This window comes from Bos javanicus, chromosome 9, assembly GCF_032452875.1.
Source record: "Bos javanicus breed banteng chromosome 9, ARS-OSU_banteng_1.0, whole genome shotgun sequence".
NCBI classification, from domain to species: Eukaryota; Metazoa; Chordata; class Mammalia; order Artiodactyla; family Bovidae; genus Bos; species Bos javanicus.
Genome location: NC_083876.1, coordinates 69,781,980 through 69,798,300, shown reverse-complemented (window position 1 = coordinate 69,798,300; position 16,321 = coordinate 69,781,980). Strand labels below are relative to the sequence as shown.

At 41.4% G+C, this 16,321-nt stretch overlaps 1 protein-coding gene across 1 annotated transcript in view; it reads right to left on the bottom strand.

Annotated features, from left to right (window-relative positions):
- ENPP1 (ectonucleotide pyrophosphatase/phosphodiesterase 1) overlaps positions 1-14,696 on the bottom strand; it is a 73,864-nt gene extending 59,168 nt beyond the window's left edge. Inside the window, exon 1 of the mRNA XM_061428001.1 lies at positions 14,442-14,696. Within this exon, the coding sequence (XP_061283985.1) occupies positions 14,442-14,681 (240 nt within the window). The 5' untranslated portion in view covers positions 14,682-14,696. The remainder of the gene's footprint in view (positions 1-14,441) is intronic.
- Positions 14,697-16,321: the final 1,625 nt, after the last annotated feature.

The window sequence follows — 16,321 nt, the reverse complement described above, 5'->3', positions numbered from 1 at the left end:
AAGGCTAAAAAGACCACTGCATTTAGGAGCACACATTTTCCCACATGTGCTGTGGCAGTACCTGGGAAATTCAGAGTGGAAATACAGTTCAAAGAAGTCATTATTTTCAGAAAACTAATAATCAAACCATAAGAAGAAACAAAGACAATGGAGATGGAGTTGAGGGATGAATTAAACAAAAACCGTGTCCTCGTGTACCCCAATGTTCACTGCAGCACTGTTTATAATAGCTACCTAGATGTCCATTGGCAGAGGAAAGGATAAGAAAGTTGTGGTACATATACACAATGGAATATTACTCAGCTATTAAAAAGAATGCATTTGTATCAGTTCTAATTAGGTGGATGAAACTGGAGCCTATTATACAGAGCGAAGTAAGTCAGAAAGAAAAACACCGATACAGTATATTAATGCATATATATGGAATTTAGAAAAATGGTAACAATGACCCTATATGCAAGACAGCAAAAGAGACACAGATATAAAGAACAGACTTTTGGACTCTGTGGGAGAAGGCAAGGGTGGGATGATTTGAGAGAATAGCATTGAAACATGTATATTACCATATGTGAAATAGATCACCAGTCCAAATTCGATGCATGAAACAGGGCACTCAAAGCCAGCACACTGGGACAACCCAGAGGGAGGGCATGGGGAGGGAGGTGGGAGGGGGTTCAGGGTGGGTGACACATGTACACCCATGGTTGATTTATGTCAATGTATGGCAAAAAAACACTACAATATTGTAAAGTAATTAGTCTCCAACTAAATAAATTCATTAAAAAGAAAAAACTGTGTCCTAAAAAATATTTAAATTCTTGCAGAATGATTATGTCTGAGGTATGAGCAGAGATGCTTTCAAAGATTACCCCATGAACTAAAGTTGATAAAATTCTCAAAATTCCATTCATGAAAGGTGCAGTAAAAAGCTGTCTAGCAATAGGAAAATCTCATAAGGGAAATACAAGCTTAAAACACATATAGAAGAGTATATGCAGCAGCATGATTCCATTTTTGTTTAAAAAAAATAATACACACACAGAAAAGTTCTGAGGGAACAAAACATTAACACCAGATAATAGCACATACACAATTTTTATTTTCTCCTTTATACTTTTTTGTACTTTCTGAACTTCCTGCAGTATGTAGTATCCTTATAACAAAAGGAAAATATTATAAGCTGTCCATACAAAGATTATTAAACCTAGAAGAAACCCACCTAATCCAAAACACTCAGCTATGGTCAGAGAGAGCAAAACAACTGCTCAAAGGTCACACAGCAAATTATTCTCGTGACTCTGAGTCTAGGACTCTTTACATGACGCCTGTCTCTCAAGATCTTTGACTGTCTTCCCAGAAAAATCAATGTTCTCTTTTTCTTTGAAAGTTTCCCCAAAATGACACAGGCATAATTACACCTTCCTCTGTCAACATTCTTAACATTTACTTCCCGTGAGCCGATCAGTAAGGCATTTAAATAAATACCGTACAAGCAGAGTTGTTCTGTACTTATTTCTCTAGTTAATCCAAAAACAGATAAGATCAGCATAGTCTATTTACAATGCTCTTAATCCACACCCTTTCCACCTTCCCACCTGAATATACTTCATTCACCTGTTTCTCCTGGTCTCCAAAAGATTCTAATCTAAATGGTGTTGGGTGGCACTTTATAAAAAGCATATGTGTTTGAAAGATGAAGTATTATGGAATAAACTCTGTGCCAAGAATGTTGAACCTGATTCAACACCACCTGAAAAAGCCCTGATCTAAGATTCCTTTGTTTTGGTATTGTGTCAAGTATATTGTGGATTGTTGAGAAGGCACTGCAGTGGAAACTTTGAATTAAAGAGTTCTACTGATGGAGCAATATAAAGTGAAATCTACTTGAAATTCTGATAGATGAAGAGCTGAACTGGAAAGAACATGGGCATGTTATCAGACCACAGCAAGGCCAGAAGACTGGTAGCTTAGAGAATTAAAGAACAATTAAAGGACAAGCCCAGGGTACAGTAAGGAAACACAATTAAAGAAACCAATAGGAGCAGAGGAAGACTCCTAGGAGAGGGAAAACACGCACAGGAAGGACAGTAAGAGACTGCATGCAATGTTCTGTACACATGACAGGCAATGGGGCAACTTTAATCAATGTGCCTCTTAACTTCAAAAAAGGAAAGGGACAAATGTCACCAGCAGCAGCACCACTTCCACCCAATGCCAACACAGTTGAGGTCATTAAAGAACATTTAGTTGTTTTTTAATCAGAACATTATGTGTGAAGTCAATGGCAGGACAAGGGTTGTTTGGAACCCCCAGCTAAAGAAATTCAGGTTGGTATACCTATGGAGTTCAGCCCCTCAAACTTCAATGTGCAGAGAGACCCCTGGAGGTTGTGAAAATGCAGATTCTAGTATGGTAGGTCTAGGGTGGGCCCCAAAATTCTGCATTTTGTATAAGTTCCAAGGAGATGACTCTGATATGCTAGTCTGCAGACCACACTTGCAAAGATGTAAGTATCTTCTGAGTAAGAAAACAAAAATCAGTAATACTGCAGCTTTCAATAATAACATGAAAAATGACTATTTATTCAAGTCATACTATGTGCCACTTTGTAAACTGTATCTAACTTAATTCTCCTAACACCTAACAGAGTTTTATGAAGTCTACCTAATGATTATGGAAGCTGATATTCAGGAAATTTAAGTTGTTTCCATACCTTCAAACAGCTAATAACAATACTTTAAATCCAATTTTGTCTAACTTCATTTGTCAATAAGCTATAGCAATGAGATTAACAGAATTATTAGTTTTGTGATCTTGGAAAGCTCCCCAACTTTCTCTAAGTATGATCTTTTTCATCTCTAACATGAAGATAATGACAGAGCTGTGGTTTGGACCAAACCAGGTAGTAGATGAAAAAGTAAACACCAATACAGTATACTAATGCATATATATGGAATTTAGAAAGATGATAACAATAACCCTGTGTACGAGACAGCAAAAGAGACACAGATGTATGGAACAGTCTTATGGACTCTGTGGGAGAGGGAGAGGGTGGGAAGATTTGGGAGAATGGCATTGAAACATGTAAAATATCATGTATGAAATGAGATGCCAGTCCAGGTTCAATGCACGATACTGGATGCTTGGGGCTAGTGCACTGGGACGACCCAGAGGGATGGTATGGGGAGGGAGGAGGGAGGAGGGTTCAGGATGGGGAGCACATGTATACCTGTGATGGATTCATTTTGATATTTGGCAAAACTACTACAATTATGTAAAGTTTAAAAATAAAATAAAATTTTAAAAAAAGACATTAAAAAAAGTATCAATATTTTGAAATCAATAAAGGACCTTACCTAAATAAAGATAAAATTATTGTACATAGCTGATTCTTTTTATATGTCTTAATTTCCTTTCCCTCTTTCCCTAGTTCTCAAAATAGTACTGAATGTACACCTTTCCTTAAAGTAAATATTCTCAAAACTTTTGATCTCAGAATCACTTTATATTCTTACAAATTACTGAGGACCCTAAAAAGCCTTCTCAGATAATTGTGCACATCCTTCTTTAAAATGACACCAAAATTTTATGGCCTATAATTTCTTGTTTTTGAATATATTTGTTTTTATTGGAGGATAATTGCTTTACAATATTGTGTTTGTTTCTGCCACACATCAACATGAATCAGCCACAGGCATACATATGTCCCCTCCCTCCTGAATCCCTTTCCCATCTAGGCTGTCACAGAGCACTGAGTTGAGCTCCCTGTGTCACACAACAAGTCCCCACCTCCTATCTACTTTACATATGGCAATGTATATTTCCATGCTATTCTCTCAATTCATCTCACCCACTCCTACTCCCACTGTGTCCACAGTCTATTCTCCATGTTTGCGTCTCCACTACTGCCCTACAAACAGATTCATCAGTACCATCTTTCTAGATTCTAGAGTCCACATGCATGTATTAATATACAATAACTGTCTTTCTCTTTCTGACTTACTACACTCTGTATAATAGGCTCTAGGTTGATCCACCTCATTAGGACTGACTCAAATATGTTCGTTTTTATAGCTGAGTAATATTCCATTTTACATACGTACCACAATTTCTGTATCTGTTCATCTATTGATGGGCTGTAATTTCTTAAAGGAAAAATGCAACATCAAACTTGAAATAATATTGTTACATTAAAACCCATTATTCTATCTTGTACTTTGATTAGAACTTACACCCATACATATTTTTGTAAATCATCCATTGGTCCCTTGGAAAATATTGGTCCACTGAGCTATGTATTCTTCCAAGCATTGACACATATCATTACAGCCTATGAAAAAAGTCATATCCCTTACTATCTCCATCGGTTTCATCAGAAAAGTCTTTAAGGATTTTGATGCTGTCAAACTTACAATGGCAGAATCAAATTCTCCAAAATTTCAATTTTTACCTAAAAGGCTGGATTTTATTACAGGTGGCAGGTACCTTGTTTCCCTGGAAGTGACAAGCTGACACTATTCGTTTTTGAGAAAATGTGGGCCAAATACCCAAGTCTGAATAACCAGTTTGTCAGTTGCTCTTTCAAATAAAAATGATATTTCCCTCTCGTCAAAAAAGGCAGCTGGTTCAGCTCACAACTCAAATAACAACACGACTGCTTTTCCTCCAGAAACAACAATACTTCAGTCTGCAGCAGACATGCTAACGGCAGACTTCCAATTGTGTCACACAGAATACTAACAAGGCAGGCAATTTAGGTTGATATAATGAAATCTGCTCTATTGAGGACATTTTTATGGCTTCATTACATGAAACTGGCTTTTCTGGTTTTAGTTGCAAATGCAAGAGGACATGTACAATTGGTGCCACTGCCCTCATTCCCACTGAGGTGCAAGCGGTTTTCACGCGGTGTAAACGGCAGCACAGTGCAAAGCGCAAATAATGTCTGTGCTTAGTCGCTTAGTCGTGTCGGACTCTCCGCAACCCCATGGACTGTAGCCTGCCAGGCTCCTCTGTCCATGGGAATTCTCCAGGCAATAGTACTTGGGTGGCCAAGCCCTCCTCTGGGGGGTCTTCCCGACCCAGAGATCAAACCCAGGTCTCCCACATCGCAGGCAGATTCTTTACCATTTGAGCCACCGGGGAAGCCCAAATAATGTCCATCATTGTTCAAATGGTTTAGACACACAGTCCCTCTGAAAGACTCTCAGGGCCCCTCAGAGATCTACAGACCACATTTTGAGAACTGCTGCTTGAAATATTTTGGCTGAAACTGTTCTACCTGTGTTGCCTTTTGCCTCGAAATTTTATCCAAAATCACTTACAGGTAATATGGAGTAATATGAAACTATTTGGAAAAAAAAAGTCTCATAATGATGGTTAAATTTATTTATTGTATCACAGCATCATTTACAAAGCTGTTGAGTTTTTCAGTTCTCCCTCTGTCTTCAGAGAGACAAAAGGCTCCAGATGCTTATTAACACCAAAAAGTGTATCAAAAGAAGATACCAGCTCTGAGAACAAGCTACTTTCTCAGGACTACTTCCTGAAAACCAAGATAGAATGATCTTTAGGACTCAAACCACAGCGGTAGGATATTTGCACCTAAATCTGTGTCAATTCCTAAGAAATGGTGAGAAAATGACTGACCCAAAATGAGATGAGCTAGCGAAAATTCACTCACTCCAAAATGACTACCATGACTCTACTTCCCTGTTCTAGCACATCTAAAGATGTATTAAGAAGAAAATTCAAATTAAGAAGAGGAAAGTCACTTTCCCCAAAATTGGTATACATTGGAAGCTCACAATAACATGATTATTGACTTCCCACTGATAAAAGGAAAATGAATGGGGGAGAGGGGGTGTGTCATTAGTCCAGCATAAAAATCTGTGGTTAAATGTCCTTTCAGTTATCATAGTCCTCTACTCACAAATGATGTGACTTTTGCCTATAAAGGTAACCCACTGTTTCTATACGTGGAGTAAATGAACCAACTACATCTGAATAACTTGAGGTACTTGTCTAAAAGATTTCTTGGGTCCCTTCCTATCTTAATCTGTTCAAATTGCTAAAACAAAGTGCCACAGGTTGGGTGCCTTAAGTGACAGAAATGCACTTCTCACAGCTGTAGAGGCTCAGTTCAGTTCAGTTCAGTTGCTCAGTCGTATCCGACTCTTTGCAACCCCATGAATCGCAGCACGCCAGACCTCCCTGTCCATCACCAACTCCCGGAGTTCACTCAGACTCACGTCCATCAAGTCAGTGATGCCATCCAGCCATCTCATCCTCTGTCGTCCCCTTCTCCTCCTGCCCCCAATCCCTCCCAGCATCAGAGTCTTTTCTGATGAGTCAACTCTTAGCATGAGGTGGCCAAAGTACTGGAGTTTCAGCTTTAGCATCATTCCTTCCAAAGAAATCCCAGGGCTGATCTCCTTCAGAATGGACTGGTTGGATCTCCTTGCAGTCCAAGGGACTCTCAAGAGTCTTCTCCAAAACCACAGCTCAAAAGCATAAATTCTTCGGCACGAGAAGTCCAAGATTAAGGAGCTGATAGATTAGTTTGCTGGTGGGGCTATTTTCCTGGCTTGCAGATGGTTGTCTTCTCACTGTGTCTTCACACGGTCTTTCCTCTATGGATGGGCATGTTTGCTCAGATCTCCTCTTTCTCTCTCCCTTTTAACAAGGCCACTAATCCCATCATCAGAGTTTCATCCTCATGACCTCATAAAAATCAGTGTCTGGGAATGCAGCCCACGAGTCTATGGTCCTAACACTTCCCAGCTGGAACCTACACACTCTAATAAAGAATTCATTCACTTCTGGGAGCCTCAGTTTCCTTATCTGTAACCATACTTTCCTATTTCAGAGTGGCTGATATGACAAGGGTCAATTAAAAAGAAACAAGAAAATGCTTCTGAAAGTGCAAGATTCTATGTGAACATAATCATCTGAACTTTTACCACCTACTCTTCCACCAAACATTATTCCCAAAGCGGGAGGATAAAAGGAAAAGTACTATTGATGCTATCTTAATTCTTGTCACAGAATATGAAATAACTAAAATACTCAGGAAACAGAATGTTCCAGTTAAAATTTATCAGAACATTCTGGGCATTCTTTTGAAAAGCTCTTTTAAATATATTATTATAAAAGATGGAAAAGCTCTACACAGTCAGCAAAAACAAGACTGGGAGCTGACTGTGGCTCAGATCATGAACTCGTTATTGCCAAATTCAGACTTAAATTGAAGAAAATAGGGAAAACCACTAGACCATTCAGGTATGACCTAAATCAAATCCCTTATGATTATACAGTGGAAGTGAGAAATAGATTCAAAGGATTAGATCTTATAGACAGAGTGCCTGAAGAACTATGGACAGAGGTTCATGACATTGTACAGGAGGCAGGGAACAAGACCATCCCCAAGAAAAAGAAAGGCAAAAAAGAAAAATGGCTGTCTGGGGAGGGCTTGCAAATAGCTGTGAGAAGAAGAGAAGCGAAAGGCAAAGGAGAAAAGGAAAGATATATCCATTTGAATGCAGAGTTCCAAAGAAAAGCAAGGAGAAATAAGAAAGCCTTCCTCAGTGATCAATGCAAAGAAATAGAGGAAAACAATAGAATCCCTAGAAAGACTAGGGATCTCTTCAAGAAAATTAGAGATACCAAGGGAACATTTCATGCAAAGATGGGCACAATAAAGGACAGAAATGGTATGGACCTAACAGAAGCAGAAGATATTAAGAAAAGGTGTCAAGAATACACAGAAGAACTGTACAAAAAAGATCTTCACAACCAAGATACACTCACCTAGAGCCAGACATCCTGGAATGTGAAGTCAAGTGGGCCTTAGAAAGCGTAACTATGAACAAATCTAGTGGAGGTGATAGAATTCTAGTTGAGCTATTTCAAATCCTGAAAGATGATGCTGTGAAAGTGCTGCACTCAACATGCCAGCAAATTGGAAAACTCAGCTGTGGCCACAGAACTGGAAAAGGTCAGTTTTCATTCCAGTCCCAAAGAAAGGCAATGTTAAAGAATGCTCTAAATACCACACAAGTGCACTCATCTCACACGCTGGTAAAGTAATGCTCAAAATTCTTCAAGCCAGGCTTCAATAGTACATGAACTGTGAACATCCCAACGTTCAAGCTAGATTTAGAAAAGGCAGAGAACCAGAGATCAATTGCCAACATCCACTGGATCATCTAAAAAGCAAGCGAGTTCCAGAAAAACATCTATTTCTGCTTTATCGACTATGCCAAAGCCTTTGCCTGTGTGGATCACAATAAAGCGTGGAAAATTCTGAAAGAGATGGGAATACCAGACCACCTGGCCTGCCTCTTGAGAAACCTATATGTAGGTCAGGAAGCAACTTGTAACTGGACATGGAACAACAGACAGCTTCCAAATAGGAAAAGGAGTTCATCAAGGCTGTATATTGTCACCCTGCTTTTTTAACTTAAATGCAGAGTACATCATGAGAAACATTGGGCTGGATGAAGCACAAGCTGGAATCAAGATTGCCAGGAGAAATATCAATAACCTCAGATACGCAAATGACACCACCCTATGGCAGAAAGAGAAGAAGAATTAAATAGCTTCTTGATGAAAGTAAAAGAGAAGAGTAAAAAAGTTGGCTTAAAACTCGACATTCAGAAAACTAAGATCACGGCATCCAGTCCCATCACTTCATGGCAAATAGATAGGGAAACAGTGGAAACAGTGACAGACTTTACTTTTTTGGACTCCAAAATCACTGCAGATGGTGACTGCAGCTATGAAATTAAAAAATGCTTACTCCTTGGAAGAAAAGTTATGACCAACCTAGACAATACATTAAAAAGCAGAGACATTACTTTGCCAACAAAGGTCCATCTAGTCAAAGCTATGGTTTTTCTAGTAGTCATGTATGGATGTGAGAGTTGGACTGTGAAGAAAGCTGAGTGCCGAAGAATGGATGCTTTTGAACTGTGGTGTTGCAGAAGACAATTGAGAGTCCCTTGCACTCCAAGGAGATCCAACCAATCCATCCTAAAGGAAATCAGTCCTGAATATTCACTGGAAGGACTGATGTTGAAGCTGAAACTCCAGTACTTTGGCCACCTCATGCGAAGAACTGCCTCAGTGGAAAAGACCCTAATGCTGGGAATGATTGAAGGCGGGTGGATAAGGGGACAAAAGAGGATGAGATAGCTGTATGGCATCACCGACTCAATGGACATGAGTTTGAGTAAACCCTAGGAGTTGGTGATGGACAGGGAGGACTGGGGTGCTGCAGTCCATTGGGTTGCAAAGAGTCAGATCCAACTGAGCCATTGAACTGAACTGATGCTTTCTTTCCTTGGTAAATACATAACTTACCTTTTGTTTGATGTCAAAGGGTTTTCATATTGGTCAGCCTTCTGAATATCAGTTCTTGTTGCACAGAGCTTAGACTAACAAGGGTAATCTATGTTCTGCTTGGTCTCATTTGCTAAAAGGTTTCTTGTTTATTTTTTGTTGTTTGGGGTATAGTTCATGGTTGATGGAGGCATGTTTATCTTAACCACAGGCAGATCTCTAATTACAAGTTGTACTTCAAAAGGTTTTTGTTCCTAAGTTGTTTAAAAGTTGAAGTGGCTTTCCCCCTTCTCTCCACTCCAAAAAGCCGTGAATCATGAATAAGTTATTTGGCTTCTCTAAAATGTCCATTATATAGATGAAATACATTTTCTATGTCTTAACAGTGACACAGATAGTTGGCAATGAAATTTATCAGACTCAAAAACAAAACTGAATTTAAAACTACTTTCATTTGCCTTTAATACTTAAATCTGAGGGGAAAAAAAGAATTACCTGGAGGAAGATAAGAAGCTGATTTAAAAAAAAAATCTATAAATATTCTAAAAAGGTTATTGGTCCCCAGTTCTTTATTATAGAAAATGCATGAGGTCTATCAATATAGTTCCAGAGATTCTCTTCAGAGTCATGATTAGGATGTGATGTGGCAGGAGATGGCAAAACTGAGAGCCTAGAGGCAACAAAAAAGTAGAGGGAATAGATTGGAAAAACACAAAAAGGTTGAAAGGGCACCTGTGTATTCCTAAGAGGCCACATGAAGTAGAAACAGCTGAAATATAAATGATGAGAGAGAGTAAGACTAGAATCTGACTCAAATCAGAAGGAAAGGAAGTCATATAAAGCAATGCTGAAGATAACAGATCCCTAAAAGAACCACACAAAAATGGAATTTGGGATGTGACAGCAAAGTCACAGAAGAGGCCTTGGCATAAGCAAAGGAGATTCATTTGTACCTGAAGGATGACCTTACTTGTGCCTGCGGGAGCACCATACCTGGGCTGTTTCTTTCTCAGGGCATGGCCAGTGACTAGATCTTGATTCTGAATCCAAGTTATCATGAAGGCCCTCTGGCCTCTTAGGTATGCTGACTTTAGTTGGGAACTTTTGTTTGTGGTTCATTCACTGCTTCTTCCATCTTGCGATGCGCTAAATAATGACATTCCCATTTTGATCCTACCCCTGAATTGATATAAGTGTCATCTCTATTGTGTGCTTATTGCGTGCTTAGTCACTCAGTCTGGAGAAGGCAATGGCAACCCACTGCAGTACTCTTGCCTGGAAAATCCCATGGATGGAGGAACCTGGTAGGCTGAAGTCCATGGGGTCACTAAGAGTAGGACACGACTGAGCAACTTCACTTTCACTTTTCACTTTCATATATTGGAGAAGGAAATGGCAACCCACCCCAGTGTTCTTGCCTGGAGAATCCCAGGGACGGGGGAGCCTGGTGTGCACAGAGTCAGACATGACTGAAGCGACTTAGCAGCAGAAGTCACTCAGTCGTGTCTGACTCTTTGTAACCCCATAGACGGCAGCTCGCCAGGCTCCTCTGTCCATGAGATTCTATAGGCAAGAATACTGGAGTGGGTAGTTATTTCCTTCTCCAGGGGATGTTTCCAACCCAGAGATCAAACCCAGGTCTCCTGTATTGCAGGCAGACTGTTTGCCATCTGAGCCACCAGGAAGCCCAATTAGTGCATTTATATTTGGATTCCTGACTTTCAGTTGACTATATGAGTACATAGTTGTGTGTTCAGTCTTCCTAGCTTACCCTCTTCCAAGTCAAAGTGTTACTCAGTCTAAGTAAAAACGTACTGCATTCATTCAACCAAAAGCTTACACTGACAGTGAGGTACCGTAGGCCCAGCAGTAAACACAAATGTCTTGCTGAGTTCCTAGAAACCTTGAGTACATTTTACTAGAACATGTGAAACAAAACACCATAAAGGGAAAACAGGAGACATTTCTAGACCCTAAGATGTGCTTGGTCATTTCTGAAATAAAATGCTCAACTATGGCTGGGCAGATATAAAATTTTACAAACCAAAAAGCAATGTCAATTTCAAGTTGGATTAACAGCAGAGCTCTTCTCCAGGTGGTAGTCTGGAAATAAGATGATGTGTTACAAGAAGGGAGAGAGAAGCTAACAGAATTAATAACTTTCACACTCAAATTTCTGATAAACAAGGGAAACTTCTGCCACTTACAAAGAACTCTTTCATCAAAAGGTGAAAGTTGTCTTCATTCACCACCACCCACACACAAGGCCACCTACGAACACACACAGGTATATGTATTCATAAGGACAGCAAAAGGTGACAAACACAAAATGATGCTGTGGAAGAGCTAACTGAAGAATAGAGAAGTGTATTGCAATGTGGTTGAAAACCCTACCAGAGAACAGGAAAGCTATTTCAAATTAATGTCCAGGAACAACCTTAGTGGAAGCAGGCATTTCAGTTCAGAACTTAATGTGGAACCTGGAAAAGCATTCAGATCTAACATATCTACTGAAGCATATATTTGTTTGACCTCCTGGAGTTTCCCACAGCCTGGCTCAGTGCCTAGGCATGAGGACATCCACAGACCAGGGCCAGCGTCTCCAGAGCAGAGCCTGTGGTCTGCCTAGGGATCATATGAGGAGAAGCCAAGGCAGGGCAGGACTGTGCCTTCTGCATTCACTCCCTCTTCCCTCCAGCATTTAAGTGTATCTGAAGCACTTTCAGAAAGAATGTGACAGTCCCGTGGCCCCTGCTTATCTCTCCGGAAGGTAATTCTTATGTTAATCCTGCTAGATGAAAACCAAAGACCCCTTCACTGGTTGGGCTCTCGTAATCCCAACCTCAGATGCAATTAGTCAACCCATTTCTTCAGCTTTATGAAAAGTGTGCAGATGTTCCACTTGATATAATTGCAGCTTCTCTCTAGAATACATGCCCCAGAGCTCTTTGGTGACAACTGTCAAGCTCCTTTTGGAGACTTTTCCCTTTAGAAGTGCATCATTTGGGAAAGTCTAGAGGAAGAAGGATATGGAAGTAGGGAAGGGAAAGAATGGATGCGTGCATGCGTGTGTGCCAAGTCACTTCAGTCGTGTCTGACTCTTTGGGACCCTATGGACTGCAGCCCTCCAGGCTCTTCTGTCTGCGGGATTTCCTAGGCAAGAATACTGGAGTGGGTTGCCGTATGCCCTCCTCCAGGGGATCCTCCCAACCCAGGAATCAAACACCCATCTCCTGCACTGGCAGGTGGATTCTTTACCACTGAGCCACCAGGGTTTCATTTTCACCTGAAACCATTAATTAAGAGTTTCAAAAACACATCAGTGCGTTTGGGTATATATTAATGGCCCATTGTATTTCATCAAAAGGCATGAAGTAAGAATTCTTTTCAATTCAATACGTGTTACAACAAAATACCCCACCTAATGGTGTTAAAAATTCTCATGATTGTCCTACTTGTAGCAATATTAAAGAAATTTCCATGTCAAAGCCCAGAGTTGTATCAACAGAGTAAAACCAAATGCTGTTTGACCAGCTGATTGCAGGTGTCAAAGACTGAAATTCATGTTCCAAAGGTAGATCTCTGCTGATACCTACTGTGGATTTATAGGTAAATGAATAGGAAAGATTCTAAAACTGAATTTAGCAACTGGAAAATTTAGCAAACTTTTAAGACTGCAGATAGGCATTTAGAAGTGATTTCACATGGGAGTTACATACAGATTCAATGTACAATTATTGAATGCCTGAGCCAAACTGAAAAATATTAAGTAACAGTGCTGCAAAAGCTAAGGTTTCCCTCTGACAAAAACAAAAATGGTGACTCAAAAGACTAAGTTCTTGTAAGTATCAGGTGTTCTTAAATAGTGAGATATGATGCAAAATATATCTTGAGATACAAACATTATGTGGTTTGGGACACTTACTCTTTGAATCTTAGGCTTATTTTTAGGTACTAATTATATGACACTATCTCTTTAGGAAAGTTGGTTCCTCAAAGCACTGTATCATCTCCATGACACTCAAAACACAGTGAAAAAGGAAAGTTTATGAAAGGAAAGATTTCAAATATCAGAAAAGATGTCCTCCACACTGCATTGTCCAATCATAAAACGTTAAATGACAATATAGTTTAAGGCACACTCTAAATACAATAAAATGACTACATCTCCTTGTGGTTTTCAAATTTACTTCCCCACATACATTGTTCCACCTGACCCTCACAATAATCCTACGTGATGCACATGGAGATGATGTCCTCATTTTAACATTAAAGAAATTGAGGTTTGGGTAAAGTTATAGGAGGCCCCAGCAATTAATAAAGGCCATGAAAGCAAGAACCCAGAATTCTGGGTCCAGTACTTCCTGCCATAGATGTAGAAGGGAAAACCACCCCCACATTTCCTGAAATTGATTGTGGATCCTGCAAGTGTACCAGTAAAGTGGCAGAGGACGAGTGGGTACTTTTGCAACAACAAAAAACGTGGTTGGAAGAATGCACGACGAATCATAAACACCTCTTCACATTCACGTAACATGAATATTGATGGGGTTTCTGAACAGCTGCAAAGAAATTCCTAAGCAGAGCCAAGAGAAAAAGTACGTACTTTCTAAAGTTCCTGATACAACTTAAAGAGCTCTGTTACATCTTTCAAGTGGAATCGGTTAATCAAGGAAAGCATATCCCCAAAGAGGTAGAAAATTAAATTAAAAAAAAAAAACAAACCCTAACCCTAACCTTGTCCATCATCCTAAAACCAACAACTTTCAGGTTGGTCATCTTTCCCCACGAACGGCCTTGTACTCTCTGGGGCAAAGCGGTGAGATTTCCAAAGACCACGATTTTTAACAGCCTGGTTTCATAAACAGGTTCCTTCGGAGCATCATTAACACCAGCGAGAGTGAGCTATTTCCCCGAGAGGAAGAGAAGGCTCGGTGGTGATGAGCACGGATAAAAACCCGCAGAGGAGAGCCAAAAGGGGACGAAGAGCGGCACACAACTGTCTCTCTCCGGGCCCCGGGTGCTGACCGCAAGCTCGCAGCGCAGGAGCGGGCGCCGCCCTCCCCGCCCTCCCGCGTGCTGGGCCAGCGGGGACCTACCAGCGAGAGCACTTTATAGGTGTTAGGGTCCTTGGCCGGGCGGGCGCGCGCCGCCCTCTCCAGCGGCTCCTCCCCCAGGTCCATGGGGGCCAGCAGCGACGCAGCCGCCTGCGGCTCCCCGGACGCTTCGGCGGCGCGGCCCGGACCCGGGTCTCGGCCGTTCCCCGCCAGGCCCTCTCGGGGGCCGCGCCCGCCCTCGCCGCCGCGGCTCCCGCCCCCAGCGCAACTGTCCCGCTCCATCGTGGCCCCGGGCGCTCGGGCCCCGCCGCCCCGCCGCGCCTTTAATAGGCTCCGCGCCGGCCCCGCCCCATCCCGCCCGCCGCCGCGCCCGCCCCTCGCCGCCAGACCCTTGGCTGGGCGCCCGCCCAGCGCTGCGAGTGAGGGGAAAGCAACTCAACGCCCCGGATTATTTGGCTTCCTGTCTGATTTCGGGCACTCAGCGTGTCGGTTATTTTGGGTCCTTTACGTGGGCGTGTCTTTAACCTCCCCCTCCAAGCCTTGCCTACCTCGCGCCTCAGGCAGCGTCCGAACACTTGCAGGAATCGCCTTGCGTGGCCTCGCGGCGCAGGCTGGTCTGGAATTGCAGCGTGTGGTCTGCAGAGGGCATGAGATCATGGGGCCCCAAAATAGAGCGGGTGGACAGGGAGGATGCGGCCAGCCTGTGCGGCTTCTCAAAGGCGGGAGAGTGGAGTCGGGACGGACCTCTGTTTCTGGATGGACAAGCAGAGAGGCTATCGGGTACAGCGCGGGGGGTGGGAAGCGACACTTCTACGTACAAACACTCAAGAATTCCTTGAATACTTAACGCTGCTCAGGACTATCCAACCTTAAAACACCTGATTTTACAAATGCAACAACATATAAGAGATTTAATTTTCTGGGATTTTCGGCATTGGGGGTGGGGCTGCTGCTCTTGTGAAATATTTATTGGTGACTTTCTACATCGAAAGCTTCAAAGTGTCGGCGCTGCGCTATCCTGAGGTTGCTGCTGCTACCAAAAAATTTAATATCTGAAATACTTTGATATTTTGTTTCAAACTAGGACACGAGCAGTAGGCTATCATTCTTGGTGGATTTTTATTCACCTTTGATTCTACAGCTTTTACACTTCCTTGCTCATCAGTTAGGGAGACAACAAGTGTGCAGACAAATGAGTTTTGCTTGTCAAGTGGAAAACAGTGACTTTCAATACCGGAGCTGACGTTAGGGAACAAGGAAAGTCATACAATCCAATATCAATTAATTTTTCAATTCATTTTGATTTCAGGAATATATGCAAATATATTTTTAAATAAGAATGGATGCCTACGATATAAAGTGTTTGTTGTCCCCTTTAAAATAATTAACTTGGGACGCTTTCCATTTAGGTCCTTTGATTCATTCATTCATTCAATAATGAATTCTTCAGTTCAGTCTCTTGGCTTTCAACAGTGCCGATGGCCTCCAACAAGATCGAAGATGAACAAAAGTGTATCTTTCCCAAGTGGCTCCCAGTCTGATCCAAGAGGAGAGGGCAGTAAACAAAAAACTAAAACTCAAATCATAGATGCATAATAGAGACACACATAGGATATTATGACAGCTCAGTGGAAAGGGTAATGGACATCTGGAAGAAGTAAAGCCCTCAAAGCATGATTGAGCTCTTTTTTTTCCCTTAATTACCTTTGAGTCAGCTTACAAACCAAACCACCCAAGAGAAACAGGTTTCACTATTACATGGTCACACATATTTTTCACCCCAAAAACTTGGCTCTAAATTTTCCTTTGACTGTTCCCAAAAGTCAAATTCAAGGTCAAAGATTTACTCCATGGAGACTGGTCAAATGAGTCTCAGATCTTCTAAAAGCACCACAACAGAAACATTCCCAGTGGCTTTGAAC